This window comes from Rhinichthys klamathensis, unplaced genomic scaffold (assembly GCF_029890125.1).
Source record: "Rhinichthys klamathensis goyatoka isolate OS25496 unplaced genomic scaffold, OSU_Roscu_1.1 h1tg000412l_1, whole genome shotgun sequence".
NCBI classification, from domain to species: domain Eukaryota; kingdom Metazoa; phylum Chordata; class Actinopteri; order Cypriniformes; family Leuciscidae; genus Rhinichthys; species Rhinichthys klamathensis.
Window position 1 is genome coordinate 1,771,624 of NW_026606912.1, and position 24,308 is coordinate 1,795,931.

The window sequence follows — 24,308 nt, forward strand, 5'->3', positions numbered from 1 at the left end:
AGTGGCCATCATAATAATATTTAACTTTCAAGTTGGGACCACTAGGAAACATCAAAGTGATGTTCCAGGAAATAAAACCCATTATTAGCCAGACAAGCAAATGCAACAGGACTTATTTGAATCTGAAAATCATTTTCTTGAAATCACAAAGAATTAAAAGCTAAGGAACAGTCTTTGAATTGTGTAACCAATTGGTGGTGTTAAAATTATTTTAAAGTCAAATTTTAAGACTTTCTTTTTCTAAAATTAATGAGGCCATATAATAGACATTATTTAGAATTTTGTAAAAGAGAGAATTGTGCCCTGCATTCAAAATGTTATAGACTTCTAAACCTTTAGTTCTGAGAACTTAATTGAGACTTGTGGGACATCAGTGGGACTTATTTGGGACTTGCCACCTGCCACAGGAAGGAGGACTAACTGGTTTTTGCATATTTGTAATCAGCCCTCTCTGAATATATCTGTGTATGACGTGCCTGAATTGAGAAGATTGGCTATAGAGATGAACTGCCTGAGGTGCATCTCTGTCACATAGATTCAGCTTTGAAGTGGTGAAGGTGATTGACTTGGCTAAGCTTAGTGTGTGTGTGAGTGACATATATTGAACATATGATACAAGTGACACCACTCAAAACCTACACATGGGTTACACACATATACATGCGCATACACCGAATTGGAGCAGAGGTCATACACCAGCTAGTCAGTAAGATTTCTTAAAGTTTTTGGAGTTTGCATACAAAGCTTACCTAGTCTGTGAAATAGCACCCGTGTAAGTGTGTGGATCGAGGCTGTGAAATTGACAGCTTAGAGAAACTCCTGTGCCAGCACAAGCAAGCAGATGGCATACAGACCCACTGATGGGCACACACATATGGTCACACGCACACACACATAGAAAAACTGCAGACTTGCATTCACAAATTATTTCTTATTTACTATATACGGCATATATTTAGATTTAACATGCTAGGAGTGGAGCTGGGTTGCATAATTTTTCTATCGTCATCAACAACACAACTAGGTTCTGCATTTAATGTAATTCGACTACCTCAGGTTTTTGCATTTCTGAACGCCCTCCCTTACTGGATCTTTACACAGACACAAACCCCTCTAAGTTCATCATTATGCAGTGAAATAACCAGCTGTACCAGAGCGTAAAATTGTTCCATTTTCCCCCTTGCATTTTCTTTTTTGCTAATAATTGGGGAAACTTTTCTCTCTTCACTTTTTGAGCTTCTTCATCTGGATGATCACGGGTAGAAATTTTAAACAGAATCACATCTGCAGGCCATCTTGAGATTGTTAGTGCCATATACTGAAGTAACGGATTTGAAAAGTTATCCAATAGGAATAGATATGGTAATCATTTTAAACCTTTTTTGGGTTAAAAATGATCCAAAATACATATTTGAGAAAATACATAACCAGCCAGTGTTCAAAACTATCTGCTTGTCTTAGCTCGATTCAAAGCGGTAAGCTTGTAATAATGTTTTTAATTCCAGTGGTACTGGTGGATTTCCGCGGGAGATTCGAGCATGTCTTTGCGTCATTACGTCACATCCGTACACATAAAGAAGGAGTCTCGGCTAGTCGGACCCATGCGAAAACAAGGATACATATCGGAAGGACATTACATGTAGTCACGCAATGCTTGCTTACGTTGTTAACACTAACAATTTGAGAACAAAGTATAATTTGCACGGTTTTGCGTGATATGATAACCTATTGTTAGATTTAATCAGCGCGATTTACTGCAATGTCAGAACCAGAAAAAAAGTGGATGTTTCTTGTTCAGATTACATTTTCCAGTGAAAATTCTTATGTTGGTCATACTTCCAAAAAGAATAATCTGTGATTCTGAATGACAGTTTCCACACCGTGCGGTGACTGACAGCCTCACACTCTCCTCAAACATTGTGTTCATCCGCGCTGAGCCGTGTCGAGGGTGTCGAAGTACAACTCGCATAAAGTTGATAATTCCGCGAATAACTGCAATTGCAGATTTCGAACAGAGATGGCGACAAAGAGGAAAAACGCCGGACTGCAGCTTTAATCAGTTTTAATCAGTTAAAATGTTTCATTTTAATTTATATAAAAAAAATGTAAACATAGTTTTGTAGGACCCTAGAGCAAAGCCGCCCATATTTGTTCAGTAAAGATCAGTGGCTGTTCGATTTAAGAGGCTTTTGACCTGCAGAATGCTAAAGTTTGACTGGCTAAACCAGCTAACTAGCTAAACTTTGATAGCCTGGAAGTATCCTTTATTATAGAAATTCACTCCTGCATTTACTACCATTCTAAAGTTTGGGGTTACATTTTTTTTATATATATATATATATTAAAAATATTTATTTTTACGTTATTTAAAATTGTAATATTATTTCACAGTATGACTGTTTTTACTGTATTTTGGATTAAATAAATGCAACCTTGGTGAGCATAAGAGACTTCTTTCAAAAACATTTGAAAAAATCATTTAAAGAAATCATAAAAAAAAAAAAGGTTTTGAATGGTAATGTAATATGGTTGTCCCAAACTTTGCAGTGTTTACATAGACAATTCTGTTACTGTGACATAATGGTTAGCAAAAAGCACCATTAGCATTTCAAAGCACTTGGGTGGCATCATTATGGCGACAGGAAATTTTATTCGCTATATAGAAAGATAAGAGTAGGGTCCACTTTGTGACCGATCCGTTACTCTTAATGTTGCATAAGCTTTTAGGGATCTTATTTATTTTGATACAGCTAAGTTGAGCTGAAAGACAAATACCATGGGCATTCTCTGCATCTTGTTTGTGTACACTTATTATATTCTTTTCCGTATATGTCAAGAAGGCTCAAACCCTCATATACAAATGCTATTTAGAAATTTGAGGCCTTGAAGTGTGTATTATGCTCTAGCACGTGGAAACAGTGACATTTACCCTGTGTAACACACTCTGTCCCCTTGTGGTTAAGTAAGGTAATGGTTTCCAGTTGTGTGTGTGTGTGATTCAGGTATACCACACATTATGGGGACAAAATGTCCCCACAAAGATGACAATATCCTTGTGGGGACATTTTTTGGTCCCCATGTGGAAAACTGCTTCTAATTCGTATCATATGATGTTTTTTGAAAATGTAAAAATGTGATGTGTAAGTTTAAGGGTTGGGTTAGAGTTAGAATATACAGTTTGAACAGTTTAAAAATCATTGTCTATTAAACGTCCCCATAATACATGAAAATCCAACGTGTGTGTGTGTGTGTAAAGTGGGCTAACTAGGTTAACATGCAGAGCCAGAGAGTTAATGTCACCTGTCATCTCTCAAGAGAGAAGAGGAAGTAATAGAGTGTGACCTGGCTTCATTATAAAGAGAGAAACATATAAAATACTAAGAGAGAGGGGGAGAATTCACTTTTTTCCATGTATAATGTGAGACCTGGATTTTTGGATCTCTGTTTGAAGTGGCTGTCAAGTTCATGTGACTTTTTTTTTTTCAATTTAAACCAAAAAAATGATAATAGGTCAGGATTGGAACAGGTGTCCACTTGCCCGTTAAATGACTGTAACACTACTCTAACACAAGTTGACTATTCACCTTTGACTGGATGTGACCTATAAAGGCATGTGCTAGCAGGTTTTCAGTTGAACATCTAGAGCAGGACCCACATTTTCCCATTGTCACTAAGCCGCTACCCAAATTTTTAGGAATTTTAACCAAGCAAACACACACACACACACGCACAAGCACATTATACATGCACATACATTGTAACAATATCACTTACACTGATGAATAAACTGTATAAGGCAAGGCTATTAAATAGAAGTCCTTAACTAGTTTTTGTTAATACAATAACATTAGTATGAGCTACCACAGTCATACAAAATATAGAAAATAACACAAAATGAAAATAAACTGTTATTTTGGGTTAAGGTTACAGAAACTACAGTTACCATGGTAAATACACAATACTAATAAACTGTTAATAGGCCTTAAACATATGGAAACTGATCCTGATGAATGGAATGAGCATCATACCTGCATGCAAATCATTCCCAGCTAACACACGACAAACCAGTTACGTAATTTATTGGTACTTTTTGGTATTCATGTCTTACTAATTGACACCGTAACTACGTCTTTGCATGCTTGTAATTTCATTCGCTCTTTCAGTATAGTGAGGTGATAGCCTACTCAGTGTGTGCCGCGAGCACATTATAATGACTGACGGGACAGGAAAGTTTGTTTTTCTGAGGTGAGAGACTTTTTATTTCGTAACAAGTTATGAAGGTAGAATAATGAAACTGACATCTAGCCTGACAACAACATCTAACCTGACAACAGATTGTGAGTCACACTCTTTAGGCTACTTAAACTGCGTCTAACAGAAATGTCAACAGCTTTCAAAATAAAATGTTTGCATCGGAAAAACATTTAGAATGACGTTTTTCTTTTCATTGTTTCTTAGACACACTGCCGTGACCCACTCAAAACTGTCTTGAGACCCACTTTTGGGTCGCGACTCACCGGTTGAGAAACACTGTGTCTAGAAGCTTTAGACAGATGCCTTGATTGGCTGGTGAGATTCAGAGACATGCCCACAATATTACATCATATGTTTTGACTACATTAGTTCTCTCTTATTCAATGATTTCATGCATTGCGCAGTATGTTTTTATCATCTGTATGGAAGGTGGACAACTATATATTTTTTAATATGCATTCTGTTTTATTGTTTAATAGGAGGACCAAAGTATAATTTAGAGCAAGTTTTGTCTGTCATTTCAACTAGGCCTTTATTTAATTTTTATTTATTTTTTAGTTAAAAATATATTTTTTTCATTTTCACATTGCTTCAATTTCTTTTTCAAACCACAAGAGGGCAGTAGAGCACCACTGCAAGTACTAGGATCAGGAGCATGTGGATATTGGAGTACTGTATAACAACTTAGAGAATTGATTTGCATGCATATATGTGCTGTGTGACGTTTAAGCAGTAACATTTATATAGACATTGGTTATTGTCCACAGTGTTCAGCTGTGAATTTAAATCTGCTATTTTGCAACTTTTAGGATTTTCATTTTTAAATGATCCCTACACTATTTTTAAATCATCCCTATACTTTTTGTCTAAATGCGAATTTAGGGCAGGGTCCCCACTGAAATTAAAGCAACTACACGCAAAGGACACAAATGTTTTGCAAATGCCAATCTGACGCAGTCTTCAAATTAATTACTTTATTACTATTACATTTAGATTATTACAATAGCTTAATATTGTGTGTAATTTAACTAAAATGTCTGCATTCATTGAAGTGAAAAAATTAAGTTGTAGTAACTTAATAAAATGTTCTTGATAACTTTGGAAATTGGGTAAAGTGGATTTCTAGTTGCCAGCATGCTTTGCATAGTTAGGACTGGATAAAGAGAGTACATTTTGAAATGAAGTATTATTTTATATGGGTTTTTTAGTAAAGGGAAAGACCTGTTAGGGTTTTTAATGTTTTGAAAAAGTTTCTGTAATGCTGAAGTTTTTGTGGTTACCAACTTACCGTTGTGCTGAAGAGAAGATACATGATACACTACATTGACATTAGTGCTAGGGTGACCAGATTTCTCGGAGTTGAATACGGGACCGACACAGAACCTCTCTGTCATGCGCGCGCTACACGGTTTTGAACATAACATACATACATATTCACGTAGCCTTTCGAAAACGAAACCTATAATATATAAAAAATATATATTAACGATGAAATACGGGACAAAACATGATTTTTTCATAATAAGTCGGGACACTAAAATTAGAGTTGAAATACGGGACTGTCCCGGGAAAAACGGGACGTCTGGTCACCCTAATTAGTGCAGTCATTGCTAATAAAGTCTGTGACGTTATATCTTACTTGTTCATTGAATAGACATGCTAAATAAGTCAAATTTAACGTGCCATGATAGCTGTGGATTTTATCTGAAGTAGATAACATTAATTGGTTCCAGGGCTAGTTGGAGCAACTTAATTTTTTTGAGTATTCAACTTAATTTTTCTTTTATTCAGTATAGTTTGTTGGTTGGAAATAATTTAATTTGAAGTTGTCACTGTTATTTTTTTTTTGTTGGTTGAACACATTATTTGAGAATAACCTTTCTGGATGTTCCCTTCGACAGTGGCCCTGGCCCTAAATTTGGCATTGTCTTGTGACTATTGAAATTGGATGGACTATATGTCCAGAACCCTTCATGGCGACTGTCTGGAGCTGTGACATCAAAGGCAGTATGGGAAAAATAAAAAATAGTTCCTTTAATGGTTACAAAAAAACACATCTAATATAAATATAATGAAACATTTGTTATTTACTCGTTCAAAAGTTTGGGGAAAGAAAATAAACGTTTTTAAAAGAAATGAATACATTTATTCAACATGGATGCATGATTAAATTGATCAAAAGTGAAAGTAAAGACATTTGCATAAAACTTAACATATATATGGCCGTGCGTATAGATAGTTGCTAACCAGCAAAGCCTGTCCCTCTTCATAATCTGACAATTCTGTACTGATGGCAGGTTTTGTGGGAGTTAATGGTCCTTATTTATCAGTTCTTCCACGCATTAATTGGCAGAGTGTTTTCAATGGAAGCTATTGATTTGTTTTGTTTGTCTGATCTGAAAGTAGCTGATTTGATGGGTTCGGCTTGGTTATCTGATCTGACTGATCCAGCTGTTGTGACTTATCACTGGTCAGTTTGAATTGACTGCTGAACTGGTCACTTTTGGTGGAGGTGCGCAGGGGTGTATATCTGCTGGTGCCTGACTGCAGAGGTCACTGGGTTCATCAACTTAGCACATATGCATCATGGGTAATTCCCCAAGGTGTGATGGGGTGGAAATGGTCCCTTTGTTGATACGGGTGAGCTGGGAATTTGCACACTCTGTCCCAAGGGAGGAGGGAAACCGTGACTGCATGAGCACAAGCTTTGCTCAGTGTGCCAATGAATTATGAATCAGCTTTTCAGGAATCGTTTGGACTCTAAAGTGCTGTGATCAGCTCTTATGGTCTAGGAGTAGCACATTTACAACCAATTATTTGATAGTGGTCGTAGTTTTGATGAATGGTTGGTTGAGCTTTTTAAGAGGAGGGGTACAAAAAAAAGGTTGCTGAGATAGTATGCGTTTATAAAAACAAAAGCATTAAGTTAAAAAAAGTGTTACCAGACAGATGTAGTATATGTGTTGGGCTTTTTGCCCAGTCTGACTGGTAAATGGACCCTTCTGAGTTGTGTTTGTGGCAGTAACAGTGTATTCAGAGCAAAGGGAACTGAGCCAGACTGAGAGTGAGCCAAAACAGACCACTTGCTCAGTCTGACTGGGACTTTAAGACAATGTAGAGAAGTATTGTAGTAAAATAGATTTTTTTTTTTTTTACCCCATGGTACCTCTTTCAAATAGAGACATTGATGCAAATAAGATGATGGTCACAAAATAGTATAACTGGTTTTAAGTTAAATATATTATCAAATGAATACCACTCAAGGCTTTTATTAAATAGAAAGAGATTTATATAATTGATCTGCACACAAATAGTATTAATCACTTTATTTAATAATTTACCAATGGTATTTATTAAATAGAAAGTGAAAAATCTTAGTAAAGGCTAAATAATTCATATCAGATGAATATAACACATGATGAGTTAATGAGCTGCAGCGTGTGAAGACCAACATTATATATAACTAATTATAGGGTGAATATTTATTGTTCAAATGAAAACTCATAACTTATTCACCCTCATGTCATTCCAAACCTGTATGACTTTTCTTTGTGGAGCACAAAAGATCTAAGGTAGAGTTTTCATATATTATTTTGCAGTTGCTTACATTTAATTGAAAAGAGCAATATGACCATTCTGCCTAACATTTTCTTTGGTGTTTCATGGAGGAAAAAAAGTCATAGTTTATAATGAAATGAAGGCGATTAAATGATGACACAAGTTTTATTTTTGAGTGAATTTTCCCTTAAAGACATTACCACATGTTTAGCATGTAGTTAAAACAATGCGTGTCATTCAAGAGAGTGAAATTGATTGGCCTTTTTGGTGTTTTTTATTCTTTCCTTATGTCACGCACACATTAAGTGCAGGGTGTTTTGTACAGGCAGTGAATGAGGCAGTCTTGGAGTTGCCGAGGACCCTGCTGCACTCAGGTGGCTGATAACGCAGGCGAAAACCAACATGGCTGCCGTCACTCCATACTCAGAATGTCAATGACATCAGAGAGAAGCTGAGAGCTGTCGTGTGTGTGAACCACGGTTGTTTTTTTTCACTTGTGTTCATTCATCTCTCATGTTTCCCTATGGGAAAGACACTGGGCTATATGGCCACACCGATTTTTGCTGGCCTTAACCATGAATTCACCCCAAATCCCAAATAAATATGATCTAAATATAATGATGCATTACCAATGCACAAAATATTGTCCACATGTCTAAGTGTGTGTGCATATACAACCAGTTTAATATGCAAAAATATACCTATTTTCCATTTTGTGTGGGTCAACCGTTAACATAATGGGGTTGGAGTAGTAGTGGTACCCTCCCTCACATCGAATTATGTGTGTGTGTGAGCGAGAGTGATCGCACATGCATGAGCTAAATTGTGCAACACCCCTCCCCTACAACCACCATGCACACCCACACACACACACGGTGCTGGTGGGGGGCTACATATATGCGCATATATTCACACTCACACACACTGATGTTGGTTGTCGTGTACACGGTTCAGGTAGGACCGTTTGGGGACGGCTGAGAAGAGAACGTGGTTTCCGTAGTAACCACCCCAGCTACCCTCCTCCACCCCTCTCTCTTTCTTTCTCTCCTTCAGTCGTTCACTTGTGCCTGGTGATGTTGGTGTCACCATCCATCTCTCTTTCTCTCTCCCACCCTCTTTCTTTCTTTCTTTTCCTGTATCTTCTTCTCTCTGGATATGGTTCCTTGAACTGCCAATGATAAAGGCTGGAGGCAAGCAAACGGAGTAGTCGATTTTTTTTTCTTTTTTTCTGGATGGGATCTTTCTCTTCCACTTGGAGGGATTTTTTTGGAATATTTTAGGGAATTGGAAATCTTCTGTATTCTGGACGTTTATCTCAGTATATTTGTGTGAGTGTTTGTGTGAGTGTGTGTGTATGGTTGCTGTGGGGACGTGGCTGATGCTTGATAATGGCTCATGCAGCGTCTCAGATTAAGAAGAATAAAGATGTGGATATTAATGCACTGGAGGATGAAAAGGAAAAGAAGAGGAAGAGCAAGAAACAACTGCGGGAACAAAAGAAAAAGGTATCGGGAATACACTCGCACACATACGTGTTATTACAGGGAGATTGATTGGGTTTGTGGGACGACAACATCTCGCCTGTTACTGCCAGTGAGTTTAGCGTGTGTGTGTGTGTATGTGTGAGTGTGTTAAATCTGTGCTGCAGTGCCAAGGTTACACTTACCATTTACCGCTCGCCTTCACATAAACACACACATATGTCCCATAAACAACCAGCCGTGATGTGTGTGTGTGTGTCCGTCCATCCTCTTATGCGTTCAGGTTAAAAATGAGAGCATCACACTGCAGCATGTTCTGAGAGATTTTACTGTCCTCTGAAACGTGTGTGTGTGTGTGTGTGTGTGTGTGCGCGCGCGTGCACACAGACACTCGTGTATTATACATCATCACATACTGATTTATTGATGTTTGTTCTGTAGAGTGATGGAATGAAGAATGCAGATGTGAACCGTGCTAACTGTCTATCATTTCATATTATAGAGACACAACACACATACACACAGCCTATATCCACCACACCCAGACAGATCTTCTTCAGCAGTATCTCTGCGGTTCCTATTTGTTGTTATGTTGCTGCTGTGTAATTTTAAACTGGAGTGTGTTTTGTGATGTGGTTTGAGACATGAAGGATCCCTGTGTTAGTGATGAGTGGCTGCCTTCTGTCTCCTTTAACATGTGCCTTACCTGTGATCAACACACCAAGCTATGTTCACATCTGTAGACCTTTGCTATTTTATGATGTGTGTGTGTGTGTGTGTGTGTGAGTTTCACCCTCTACTAATGTACCAGAATTTGTTACATCAACAAAGCATTTAAATACTGAAAAATGTAAAAGGTTTGAGAGAGAATTGACATTCAACAATATCAATGTATTTTTTATTTTATCAAAAATATTTATTATTTTTATTATTGTTAGATAAATTTATTTTATTTTATGTGAAGTACTTTTCTTTTTTCTTTTGTTGGTTTAAGTTTTCATTGTATTTCATTTTATTATTTTCATAATCGTTAATGACACCCTACTATTTTTTATTTTCTTACAGTATATTTTCTTATTTCATTTTATCCTATCTTTTCCATTACTATTGCTATCACTTATATATATATATATATATATATATATATATATATATATATATATATATATATATATTCTTTTGGTCTTTTTCTATTGATGCTTTGGCAAAATTGTATGCAAACAGCCATGCTAATCAAATACATTGACAGATAAATTATTAGAGAAAGATAGTTTTTTATAGATAATAATACATAATGACATTGGACAAAAGGAATTTTATCTCATCTTATTTTCTAGAATTAAGAATGTATCAGGAGGTAGAGTGATGAAATGAAAGTATGAGAGAAAATAGAGGACAGTGTGTCTCTTTCTACCTATGACTGACAAACAGAGAGACATCATAAAGATGGATGTTAATCTGTGTCGCACTCTTGCATAGAGGAGGTAATTGCCTTGGCATTGTGGGACAGACACACATGTGCTTACACACACACACACTTACATACGGCATACACACAAGTACATCATCACATGCATCTAATAGGAGAGCAATTAGGAAGTCTAGTTTGCCAAAGATAGAGAGTTTTTTTTTTTATGTGGGGTTCTGGATGGTCATTTTGTCTGCATGTACAATCAGGGTATCCCAGTACCTCTACTATAAAACATTCAGTGGTAAATTAATACCATGCTTTTTTGGATATGTACTGTATCATGGCAATACCCAAATTTGGGAACCAAATGTAATGATTGAAGAACTGACCATTGAAAGACCCATTGAGCAAGCTTTAATTTTAATATTCAGGAACATGTGTCACCCTCGATGTCTATGGTGGATGTGGCCCTCGTAATACCATGGTATATGAATATAATATTATTATTTAGTACAATGGTATCAAAAGGGTTTACTTGTATTCCTCATAGAGTTGGATTCTGATTATTTCAGTGTTTGAGTCAAACACAGCACTTCAGATCTCGTGTCTTAAAGCAGTGTCACACAAGAGATTTCTGCATCCCAGGTTATGCTGAGGGTTGCAGTGGGAACAGGGAACATCTGTTGTGCTTTGGGAGTCAGGCCGTCTGAGTGTCACTGACCTGATCTCAGATCAGTCCACAGGGTGTTGTTTTGGAAGGCCTCATCTCTCAGGGGTCAAAGTTGGTGTCCGTTTCACAAAGAGCTATAACAACTTGTATGTGCATGCCTGAAAGTTGTTTTTTTTCAGGTGTGTTTTTAAAATGACTTGAAACAATCTGTTACATGAAGGTGTCGCTGTGGTCTTAGAACTTCATCCTCCTCTTTTACACCTGGTGTAGTGTCTTCATCTTATATTACAGATATGGTGAATGTTAAATGACAGAGAGAGGTAGAGGCAGAGAGACCAGCTGATTGCCATTGGCAGAGGTCATATGAAGGTTAGATGTTATACTTGTGTGCTCGGGGACAGTGAATCCTGATACAGAACTCATTCATGAAGAAGTGAAGCTGCTGGATCCTCCAGGACATTTGAATCAAGTTTGAGCTCAATTCACTGACCAGTTGTTGATATTCACAATTGTCTTTGAGCAGACGATCATTGAGAAAAGTTCAGTTTAAGAGAGAGTGCATTCCTTTATAGATGTTAGGGGAAGGACAGATAACAGAGTTGTTATCTAGTTGTTTTTTCCTTCTACTTTTTTGTTTCAGCTGAAAAATATCAGCTTACTGTTCAAATCTAAAAAAATATAGTTAATATTTATTTACATTGTGTCTTCTTTGATTAAACTTCATAATACATGCTTTTTTATTAAATGCTTAAAATGTTATATTATATAGTCTCATATGCACTGCCCAGGAAAAAAAGTTGCTGTATGGAAAATGCAAATGCTTAAGAGTCTATGATTGGATCATTATTGCTGTGTTTGTTATGTTTCTAGCATGTTATATGCTTGGCAACAGTTCTTCTAACCCTAATTGATGGAGTGTGTAGTTTTTCATTTCTTAAACAAACATGTAGGAATAAATATTCCAGGATGACAATGTCAAGATTCATCAGAATCATTTTCATACATGATGAATTTGCACCTTAAAGTCCAGACCTTAAATTCATTGAAAGTCTTTGGGATGTGCTGGAGTAGACTTTACAGAGTGCTGAACTCTTGCATTGCCAATGCAAGATCTTGACCAAAAAATTATCAATGTAATTTCCATTAAGAGGTGCATACATTTGTGTTCAATGCACTTAAGCTATAAGGCATCTGTGACAATTTTAAGAGAAAAAAACCTGCAATTATTTTTGTGTGTGTGTGTTGTCAAAAATAACGTAATAATAATACCAAGTTTGATATTATTACTTTAATTTTATATCTTTCTAACTTTATAAAGATGCCTGGATATCATGAGATTAATCATTTTTAATTAATCAGTTAAAAAAATCTGCATAATAGGATTATGTTATTGTAAATGTGTGTAAAAACATTTTGTTTTTACAAATTGTTTACATTTTCTGAAAAATTATCAAAACAAGTTTCTGTATCTTTTTTTAATAGCTGTTAACTGTTTTCAGTAATCATCTCATGGCTGGAACAGACTGGGTTTTTGTGAATAGTAAAAATAATGAGTTTCATATGCATTGTGTGTGTATATATATATAGGTTTTGTGAAAGATTTTGGTACAGACTGGATTTTCTAATGATGCAATTACTATATTTTTTTTACAGTGGTGTGTGCACTGGGCAGTGAGAGGTCAGAGGAGTTAAATACTTTTTTGGGGTTTGTCCCTGGTGAGTACTCATGCCTTGTGGAGCCCCTACAGCAGAATATACAGTCACGTATGTGCATGTGGCAGGGCAGTGTGATGAATGAGCTTCGCTCCACTCCATTAATGAGAGAAGCCATGTAATAGTCTCTCTCTCTCTCTCTCTCTCTCTCTCTCTCTCTCTCTCTCTCTCTCTCTCTCTCTCTCTCTCTCTCTCTCTCTCTCTCTCTCTCTCTCTCTCTCTCTCTCTCTCTCTCTCTCTCTCTCTCTCTCTCTCTCTCTCTCTCTCTCTCTCTCTCTCTCACACACACACACACACACACACACACACACACACACACACACACACGAAGAAGGAATGGTGTGGGGGAAGGGAAGGGGGTGATAGAGAGCAGCGCATGAGAGAGACACACACATCGAGGGGGAGATGAAGAGGGTGATTTTGTTGGAGAGGTGGAGAAGGGCCCGTTATCCTTCTATTCAGATGCTTTGTTCTTCTCTGTGATCATGTGATCATCAATTATGGCCTAGATCACTGTGTCTTTCACTCCCTTTTTCTCCCTCTCTCACACTTTGTTACCATATGCTTGCCTGTAAATGTGTGTTGCAGTATTCAGGCATTTCAGGATGTACTACGTCTGTCGCAGTTATAAGATTGTTTTTCGTTCATTTAAAGCAGATCCACATCAACAAATAACTGCATTTGTGATTGTAATTAAGAGGTGGATAATGCCAGGACTTTTTGTCTATTATTCATTCAGTGAAACATGAGTAGCAGATGTTTAAGGTGTCCAGGGTAGGAGAGAACAGGTGTAAACAAGTATATTTATGGTAATAAGTGTGTGTGTGTGTGTTTGCTTACATTGTGGGTACCAAAATGTATCCACAAAGACAGTAAAAATTGACGTTCCAATGAGGAAAATGGCTTAATTGCAGAAATGTTTGTGTGAGGGTTATGTTTATTGGATAGAAGTCAACAGAAATCCATGGGTCAGTGGGCTTTTATGAAAATGGGCTTTATATTTTTTTTTATAAAGCTACAAACAACATATTTTACATTTGTATCACTTGACATTTCCTCAAGTGTTTGTGTTGGTCTATGAGCTGTATCGGTTGTGTGTTAAAGGTTGATACATGCTTGAGGCTCCATATAGAGCTTCAGTTCCCTGCTGAGTACACTGTGTGTCAGAGAACAGATCACACACTCATGCACAACCATACCTCCATACTTACAGCCATATTTCCACAAGAGTCAAATGTAAAATACAAATGAAAATGAGAAATAAATACATTTAAAAATATATTGGATAGAAAACAGTTATTTTAATTTGTAATAATATATTACTGTTTTTACTGTATTTTTGATCAAATTAACGCAGTCTTTTGAATGGTAGTGTATATAAGTTAACGGATTTGACTTTTTGCGCTGTAAAAGGTTTTACTCCTAAAGAAGTGATTTGTACTTTAAGAAATTATTAAAATAATGTACATATAGTCTTATATGTAAGACTAGACTACCAACTACCAACTACTGTTTGGTAGTTGGTAGTCTAGAAAAAGTTGTTTTATTTTACATTTGTTTTTTTATATTTGTGTTTTCTTCTAACGGGAGCTGCCATGTTGAGATCACATTGGCTAGGCAGATACTTTCTGTGTACTGTACAGTGTGTTTGTCTGGCTGCTAATGCATCCCAGTTTTCTTACAGGAACAAAACAGTACCTTTATATTGATGTATTAAAAAGCACACATTAAATGCTGTGTAGGAACGTCTAGGAACACTACTGAGTGTTGATTCAAACTATCATTGGAATCAATCACACAAACGAACAGAATAAATAAATAAAAATAATAAAAATAAATAAATGTTTCAGACTTTCAAATGGTGCAGAAATTCAGTCATGAGTTTTTAATTGAACAAAGTCTTTTGTTACATTATTCATAATTTAAAAGGCTTTCTCTGTGACACATTATTCAGGAAATTCCCACATTTCCATTGTGGAATTATATCCAGCTACAGTTCAATATAGATCATATTAAGGGTGTATGACATGAAGGTGTGTGTCTGTGATTGAGAGTGATTTCTTAAAAGATGTGTGCGTATGAGAATCATGTGATCAGAAATGACGTTGCTCTTCTCACAGTATTATTATAGCTTCTTCTTAGTCAGCAACACCATGAAAGTCTCCGTTTGTCTTTGAGCAGTCAACATCCTCACACAACATGTTTGTCAATGAGTTCACTGCTAACCTTAGAAATATGTTCTTCAGTTTATATGTCTATAGGGATGTATATACAGTAAAAACAGTAATATATTGTGTAATATAATAGATTTGAACATTTCTATTTTTTATAATATATAATTATATATTATAGAAATCTATAATATATGCTCAAGGAACATTTCGTATTATTATGCTCAACAATTTTTTAGAAGTAGTCTGCTTCAGAAATAAAATGTGTTATTTATTATGTATTTTGTTCAATTATAACAACTGAATGGCTACTGTTTCCAAGATATTAAAGTTTTTACATTTTACGTCTGTGTATTGTGTAGATATTACTTTTCACCTGTCCTGTTTGTGTAACACTTTAAAAACCAGCAAAAGGGTTATATGTATCACATTTATTACGAAACAAAAGGCAAAAAATTGTCTTGTCTCTTGTATTCATTAAATGGAGCATCTCTTGTCACTGTCCAGCAATAGTCTGCCAGCACGGATGGGCTCCATTTGAAGTTATCTGCACTGCTCATATAAGTGTGAGGCATCTCTGCACTGGCTATACAGAAATGTCCCTTTGCAAAATCAAAGCCCTGCAGAGTTTAGCTTTAACCCAAATGAAACGCACCTGATCAAGCTCATCAAGTCCCTCAGGTTTATTTGAAGACACTACAGGCATGTGTGTCGGAGCAGGTTGGAACTAAACTCTGCAGGGATGCACTGTAAAAAATAAAACCAGAAAATGTACTGGTAATTTTCTGCCAGGGTATTATCCAGTAATTTTATGGAATTTTCCGCTAATCCTTAAAACACAACCTAATGCAAAGCGTAATTCAAAATACAGGTAAAACACCTGTAAAATACCAATATGGAAAATTCCTTCATATTTATACAGTACATTGTGTCCTATTTTATAGATTTTTTATTTTATTTTATTTTTTTACAGTGTGTGGCCCTTTAGGAATTGCTTTTTGCACCCCTGCTGTATGATTTCTAGAGCTGATATAGGGCATTGTGCTCAGCAGATTGATGTAAGCTTGATTATGATTGATCATCCATGACTTCTAGGAATAACATGATACAATTCATATCATGTATGACGCAATACCAGCTTCAGATTGCATCATAAATTATTTTGCCTAAAAGCAAGTACCGTCCAAACTAGGGGTGGGAATCTTTAGGCACCTCATGATCCAATCCGATTCCGGTGCTGGGAATCACGATCCGATTCAACGATTCTTGATCTACTTTTAACTGACTTGAAAGTCATAAAATCTTATTCCTTTGAGTCATTTCTGGTTTTAATTGAGATCCCTTCCCTTATTACTCACCTTTCCTCCGCCATTCAGTCAAGGGTCTTACTGACCCAATAGCAACAATCAACCATTTAAAGCATCATGTTCATTCTCAGTGACCTAGACATAGTAAAGTTTGACTACATTTTAACATTTTGGCTGTAGACCAGTGTTATCAATGTTGAAAACTGTTGTGCTGCTTACAATTTTGGGGATTTTTTTTCCAGGATTCTTTGAGGAATAAAACGTTTAAAAGTACAGCATTTAAATAGAAATCTATTTCTTTCAAAAAATCACGACAAGAGTGTTTCTGTAAATATTTCTCTTGCTCTTTCTATCCATCGTATTGTGTTCATTCTCACTGCACTGTAATTCTTTTTAGATCACTTTTGCTTCTATCATGTAAATGCCAGTCAAAGGTACTCTGTCTGGTAATGGTCTATTACCAAGCAGCTCTCTATTGATCGTGTTCAGAGTGTTGTTATATCAGCTCTTGTACATTTTCAGGGCAGCAGCCAGACTGTCTGCCCTTATAAAACTCCTTTACTGTAAACTCAACAGAGATGCGTGTGTGTGTGTATCTTTGAAAGGTTATATATCTTTTTAAAGTTTTATGGTGAGCTGGCAGGTCCTCATAGCTTTAAGTTGTTTGATATTACTTGGAATGACAATATAACAAGTTCTGGTTTGGTTTGAATTTAAACAATTTAGGTACTTAACAAGACTGTCTAATTTGTTCATAAAAATGCAATTGTTCATTGTTTATTCATGCTATTTCAAAGTTATCAAAGTTGTTTCATGTTCTCTGAAAGATACAACATAGAACAAAGCTTCGCGAGCTCCGCGGTAGACTTCTGCTCGACAGTCAAAGCATCATAACGTCATGAAAGCGTAGACTCAGAATGTTTTTTGTGAGAAATTTCTTACATACTCCACTTTCCCATGTGTGTCTCATCATATCCATAAATTGAGAAAAGTTTCTCCGGCTACTTTGACGCGTATGTGGTGTGGGACAGTGGGAGTGCCATAGGTTTGTTATCACAACGTCTGAAAAAGGTTGACATGTAGCACATTACATCTCAAACCTCTGGGGAATCACTTGCTTAACCCTCTGGGCTTCTTTGGTCAAAAATGACCGAAACCGTTAACGTCTTGAAATGTTTCATTTTTTTGCTTCATCGGAGGGGGAAGAAACTTGGTGACTTTTGTTGTATTACCTATGTGAACACACAAAAAAATCAAGGAGATGATTCTGATATGTTAATGGGTCGTAAAAAAAAGTCACACTTAGCTTCCTCCCGGTCAAAAATGACCGACCATAGGAAATGAATGGAAAATACGAAAAAATAGGAAAACTCAGAGAAACTTTTGGTGGTACAAACTACAGATCAGCCACTGTGCAGAAAAAAAGTGTACAGCAATGAAGGGGTGACACTTCAAGGGGTGACAACATCAAGAGTGCAAATAAGACCCCCCCCCCCCCCCACACACACACACACCCACGCACACACACACACACACACACAGACACACACACACAGATAAACTGGCAAGACTGCAACAGCAAATTTTTAGAATATGCATATTAAAATCAATAAATGAAAAAAAAACTCGCTCAAATGCACACACACACACACACACACACACACTCACAGATAGAGAGAGATAAACTGTTTAAATTGTGTTCCCTTTCTAACCAAATGTTATTGTTTGATTGTAATCATAATGCAAAACCTGATACTTATCTAATAATTTTTTTTTTTTAAAGTAGTGTTTTAGAATATCTAAATAAAAATTTTTTATAAGATAGAGAAATCATGTCTAAAACAACAATAGGAATCAAAAAGCCTTTCTATGTATTTCTATAGGAAGCTATAGGCAGCCTACAGGCCATTAAAGGAACACTCCAACTTTTTGGGACTTTAGCCTATTCACCTTATCCCCCAGAGTTAGATAAGTCCATACATACCTTTTTCATCTCCGTGCGTGCTATAAGTCTGTTTGACGCACCCACCGCTAGCCTAGCTTAGCACAAAGACTGGATGTAAATGGTTGCAGCTAGCATACTAATCCAAATAAGTGACAAAATAACGCAAACCTTTTCCTATTTACATGTTGTGATTTGTATAGTCACAGAGTGTACAAAAAACAAAGTCACATGAGACACAGACATATTTTAACCGTATAAATAATGGGAACTATATTCTCTGAAGGCGAAGCACTGCTACTTGGGCGGAGTGATAACCGCAGCACCTGAGACGCGCCGTGGTGAGGAGCAGAGAGTTCGTTCAGAGTTTTGGGCACGGCGCGTCTCAGGTGCTGCGGTTATCACTCCGCCCATGTAGCAGTGCTTCGCCTTCAGAGAATATAGTTCCCATTTTACAAATCACAACATGTAAATAGGAAAATGTTTGCGTTATTTTGTCACTTATTTGGATTAGTATGCTAGCTGCAACCATTTACATCCAGTCTTTGTGCTAAGCTAGGCTAGCGGTGGGTGCGTCAAACAGACTTATAGCACGCACGGAGATGAAAAAGGTATGTATGGACTTATCTAACTCTGGGGGATAAGGTGAATAGGCTAAAGTCCCAAAAAGTCGGAGTGTTCCTTTAAGGACATTACACACATTGAATTTTTTTTTGCCTGCAGCCTGCACTCTATTTTGATGTGAAATGTTGCATTTATTGATTTTTTTTTTTTTATAATAATACATTTTTAAAAAATATTAGTTCTAATAGAAAAAAATAGCTCAAAAAAATTATATAATTAATGCAAAGTATCATAAAAATCTTTAAAAATTCTAAATAATAATAAATAAATATTATTGAACAAAAATATATTTGATTGGTTTTCCTGGGGGGGGGGAAAAAGTTAAATTTTAAGGCTTCGGTCTTTTTTGACCGGGAGGAAGCTAAGTGTAACCCCTAAACGAAGAAGAGGGTTAAAAAAAAAAAGCCAAACAGAGGAGAGTCTGCTGGCAAAAAGAGAATGTGACAGAGCTCGTAATAAAACGAGAATCAACATTGGCTTGTCGTGTCAGAGATGGCGAGAACTGAGGGATTTGAAATGTTGTAAAAGCGACGGAGAGATGGCGTTTTTATTATTCAGCAGGTGATCAAGGTATGTTACTGAACAGATAAATTGCCATATGTAGCATTCTAACAGAGTTCACTGTAAAGCATTATCTATTGTGAAGGGTCATTTCATTATGGGTTGTTGAAGCGCTGTGCTGGAATTTATTTTTTAAGGAAGATTAATGCCAACGCATTCTCACCCCAAGGCGTCACTAAAATGACAATTTTGACCATGCTTCAATATTCGACGCTTTAGGCACCCTTTAGCTTTACCTAAGCGTCAGTTAGATGACGCGGGTAGGTTTAGGTCTGGGGTATGGGTTAGGATTAGATAGCGTCATCTAACTGACGTTAAAGGTAAAGCGTCAGCAAGATGACGCCCTAGGATCGCGCCATGTAACTGACGCTAAAGGGTGCCTAAAGCGTCGAATATTGAAGCATGGTCAAAATGATTCCCAAGGCGTCAGTTTCATGACGCCTTGGGGTGAGAATGGGCTGTTAATGCATATAGCTTCAGTACCATCTTCAGCTAATCAGCTTGAGATCCTTTCCATCTAAACTGGTTATATCTCTTAAAGGTGCCTTGTGTAATGTCCGCCAAAAAATAAATTCATACTCCACATTCCATACCAGATGGGGGCAGTATACCTCCAGAAAGTGAGTTGGTCTACTCTAGAGTAACAAACGAGAAACGGCATAGTGTCTATGCCATGTCTATGCTCCGCCCCTACCTTCACAACGACCCTAGAGCCATATAGCCGAAGCCGAGCCAACTCCTAATAGAGGACGTTTTGACTCCAGAGGAACGTTGGTTGATGTCAAGTGATTTTTAAATATGACATCTTCAAGCTACTCCCCTTCACCTTTACCAGTGAATATGTTCATATTCGTTTTGTTCATATTACATTTTTATTGTTAGTTTGAATTACATTAATTTACATCCGTTTTGGCGCTTTGGGGTTGTTCGGCCCAAATGGACCCGAATCATTCAAATAAAAAAATGTTAAAAATCACAGCTTCTTCGGAATGGTCCGAAATTTGGTGACTTTGTTGGTATTTGGTATGTGAACACCCAAAAAAATTGGGGACAGGATGTGAACAGTCTAATTGGTTGTAAAAAAAATAGTCACACTCAGGACCTTCGGGTCCAAATGGTCCCCATAGGAAATGAATGGGAAATTGGCAAAAATGTGAAAAAACAGAGTTTTTTGGGGCGTACAATCTACAAATCAGCCACAATCCATAAAAAAAGCACACAACAGTGAAGGGGAGAATCTATAAAACATCAAGAGTACAAAACAGACACATCCACACACACACACAAACACACACACACTTTTATACACATACACACTCATAAATTCAGATTACTGTATAAATCTGTTTTGAATTTTTAAAAATCACAGCTTAATCGGAATGTTACGAAACTAGGTGACTTTTATGGTATTAGGTATGTGAACACACAAAACAAATGGGGACAGGATCTGAATAGTCTAAGTGGTTGTAAAAAAATAGTCAAACTCAGGACCTTCGGGTTCAAATGGACCCCCATAGGAAATGAATGTGAAATTGTCAAAAATATGAAAACACAGATTATTCAATATAAAAACACAGACTATTCAAATAGAATAGTCTATTTGAATAGTCTAAGTGGTTGTAAAAAAAATAAAAAAAATACTCACACTTAGGACCTTCGGGTCCAAATGACCCCCATTGGAAATGAATGGGAAATTGTCAAAAATATGAAAACAGTTTTTTTGTGCATACAATATACAAATCAGCCAGAATGCAGAAAAAATGACTCAACGGTGAAGGGGTGAATCTCTAAAACATCAAGAGTGCAAAACAGACACACACACACACACACACACACACTGTATTATATATTTATAATAATCTGTATTATAAAGTAAAACTGGCACTTCAAATTACCATTTAAACCAACCAAACAAACAAAAAACAAGACAAAAATAGTCTTTGAGAATCTGTTATTATATTTTAAAAATCAACAACCTGAAAAAAAATTGGTATATATTTGCAAAAATCACTAGAATCCCCAAGCCTTTCTACAGAGAGCTGTAAATCCACTAGTGGTAAAAATGTGCTATTGCGTGATAAAAATGCTCAGTGTGTCCACCAGATGGCATCTATATTTTTTTAAAAATTGCTTTCATGAGGCCTAGGCTTCACTCTAAAATGTAATACAGCTTTGATAAAAAACTAAAAAAATTAAAAAAAAAAAAAAAAAATCTATTATGTTCAATGGGAAAAAATGGGTCATAATTATTGCATAAATATTAATTATAAATCATAAAATATCTCAAAACACCAAAAAAGAAAAGAAAAAAAATTATAGAAAACAAGTAAAAAAAAAAAATATGATTTTCTTTTTTAAAATATGAATCCTGCCCTTTGGGTCCATTTGGACCCGAACACCCCAAGTGTGACTGTTAAACGAACAACCCCAGAGGGTTAATGTCACACGACAGATCCCTAGCGCACGTGAACCGATCATCTCTACTGGCTAATAGTAAAAAAACACGAACACTGTTGAAAGATACAGTAGGCTACAACTTACCAAAATGTATTCCTCATACATATCGACCAATCATTTTTTTTAATCAGCGTGCAGAGGTTAATAACATAGCTGGAGAACAAATATGTCAGATTTACCTCAGGAAAGCAATTTAATAAACATAATATAGGTCCGCTCTCTTTCCTGAACTGAAATGTAGTAGTGGGCTGTACTTTCCACACGATTGACATCAGGTTCAAGTACGCCCACAAGCCGTGCGAGTTATTCGTGTATTGCAGTTTGGCTGGTGGTTATGTTGCCCGCATACCGCCTCCCATGGCCGAAACTGGTATTATGACACCTGTCGGGCCGTGGCTAGTAATTTAGCATGCTAATTCAGGTTGATATCTCTGCAGCACTATAACTTGTCATTTTTTTAATGACATCATTGCCCTTATTTCTTTTCATTCTTTTGATGCGTGTAGCTAATTTTTTTGATATTTTTACCTCAATTCTAACCAAGCAGCAACATTCTAATCTGAAAAATGAAGCCTACCCGGAAGTGCGAAAAACTGCAATACATCGAAAATCCGCTAGAGGGAGGTCCCAAAAGGGAGCAAATCTCCATAGACCCGCATGTTAAAATGTCTGTTTTCACAGCATAAATTCATGTTTTTACAGGTTGGTCCCATGGACTTTTATTGTATTTTTCGATAGGTTCCGAGTGCCTGACAACTGTGAGGGGGGTGAATTTTTTTCTAACTCGGTAGTTTAGATCGTATTTAGATATAAAATGTATGACAAATAAGCGCGTGATTGACAGCTGATAACGGGCTGCGCCGAGTGGAATTCCTGAAATTTGACGTCTCGGCCATGATCTGACACAACACATCATACCACCTCTTTATCCTTTCTGAACATTTGTATTTGAAATATCGTAAGATTTTCCAAGATGGCACCGCCCATACCCCCCATAAACAGCCTCAAAACCGTTCTTCAGAAAGTCTATGGGTGACGTCACAGACGCTTTGTCCATATTTTTTACAGTCTATGATTCTAACACATGGCACCTTTAAAGGCAGAGTATGTAAGTTTCGCCGCTAGAGGTCGCTTATTCAAAACAAAATGAGCATGGAATCATGGGAGTTGTCATCTTCACCTCCACAGCCGATGGAAAGCAATCTGAAGGGACTCGTGCAGAAATCATGGTCATGGGTGAGCTAATTAAAGTTTCTGAACATTTCTGTGTGGTATGAAGCATGGCGGGCTGAGAGCCTGGGACATTTTACGCTGTAGTTTTTATTATGCCGCAGTCAGCCGCTTGGCTAGTGCCGCTCCTTTCGTTTTGTTGCTTATGTTTATTACGATTAAAGTTACATTTAACATCTGCCTCCTTCCCTGAACTTTGTTACAGTTACGTTCAATCACCTAAAAACACATTATTTTATTTCATTCTAATAAAACAGAATTACTGAATAACTGAATAACTACTCATACAGGTCACTTTATGTGATGAATTAAAATTGTGGGATTACGCATCTCTGTTTTACAAAACAATCATCCTAAAAATATGTTTGAGTGTGTTGAACATTGTTATAACGTTACTTGGTGCGTTCGTTCAATTGCAGCTATGAGACACTTGTTGCACATTGCAGTAAGCTAGATCGATTTCTGTTTATGCTATATTAGCCACTTCACAAAGTTTAGTTGTTTCTGAGGCACGTACAAGCATGTTATTCGCTGTAAATCAAGAAAAGCAGAGATTCAAACAGTAAAACTAACGGGATTGTGCTATATAACAAAGATTCGTTTTCTGTCAATAAAACATAATATATTAAAGCATCTTTGGTGTTTCCATGGTTTCTACGGAAGTAAAACTGGAAATCAAGGGTAGCGTGGATATGGCGTCATTGACAGGCGACGCGATGACTTGGGCTCTTACACTGGATAAAACAACTGATTTCTCTGGATTTAAACATTGTTGGAAACATTTAAGATAATGCAAGTACACTAGTCAACAAAATATATAGCACTGTTTTAGTGGTTTTTGGATATTTTAATCCAAGTATCTTACATATTGTGCCTTTAAGTCTAGTAGTGAATGTTTTATGAGCAGTAGGAAAATCCCTCTCTCTCTT

The 24,308-nt window shown here is 36.6% G+C and overlaps 1 protein-coding gene across 27 annotated transcripts in view; it reads left to right on the forward strand.

The window, feature by feature from the left end:
• The window catches only part of ank3a (ankyrin 3a), a 137,840-nt gene that overhangs the window by 17,168 nt on the left and 96,364 nt on the right, over window positions 1-24,308 (forward strand). For 25 of the 27 annotated variants that reach the window (XM_056235054.1, XM_056235064.1, XM_056235053.1 and 22 more), the window contains exon 1: window positions 9,150-9,317. The exons of the other annotated variants lie outside the window; for them this stretch is intronic. In XM_056235054.1, coding sequence (XP_056091029.1) covers window positions 9,201-9,317 — 117 coding nt within the window. In that variant the 5' untranslated portion in view covers window positions 9,150-9,200. Of the gene's footprint in view, window positions 1-9,149; window positions 9,318-24,308 lie in introns of those variants that run through there. 27 annotated transcript variants of the gene reach the window in all.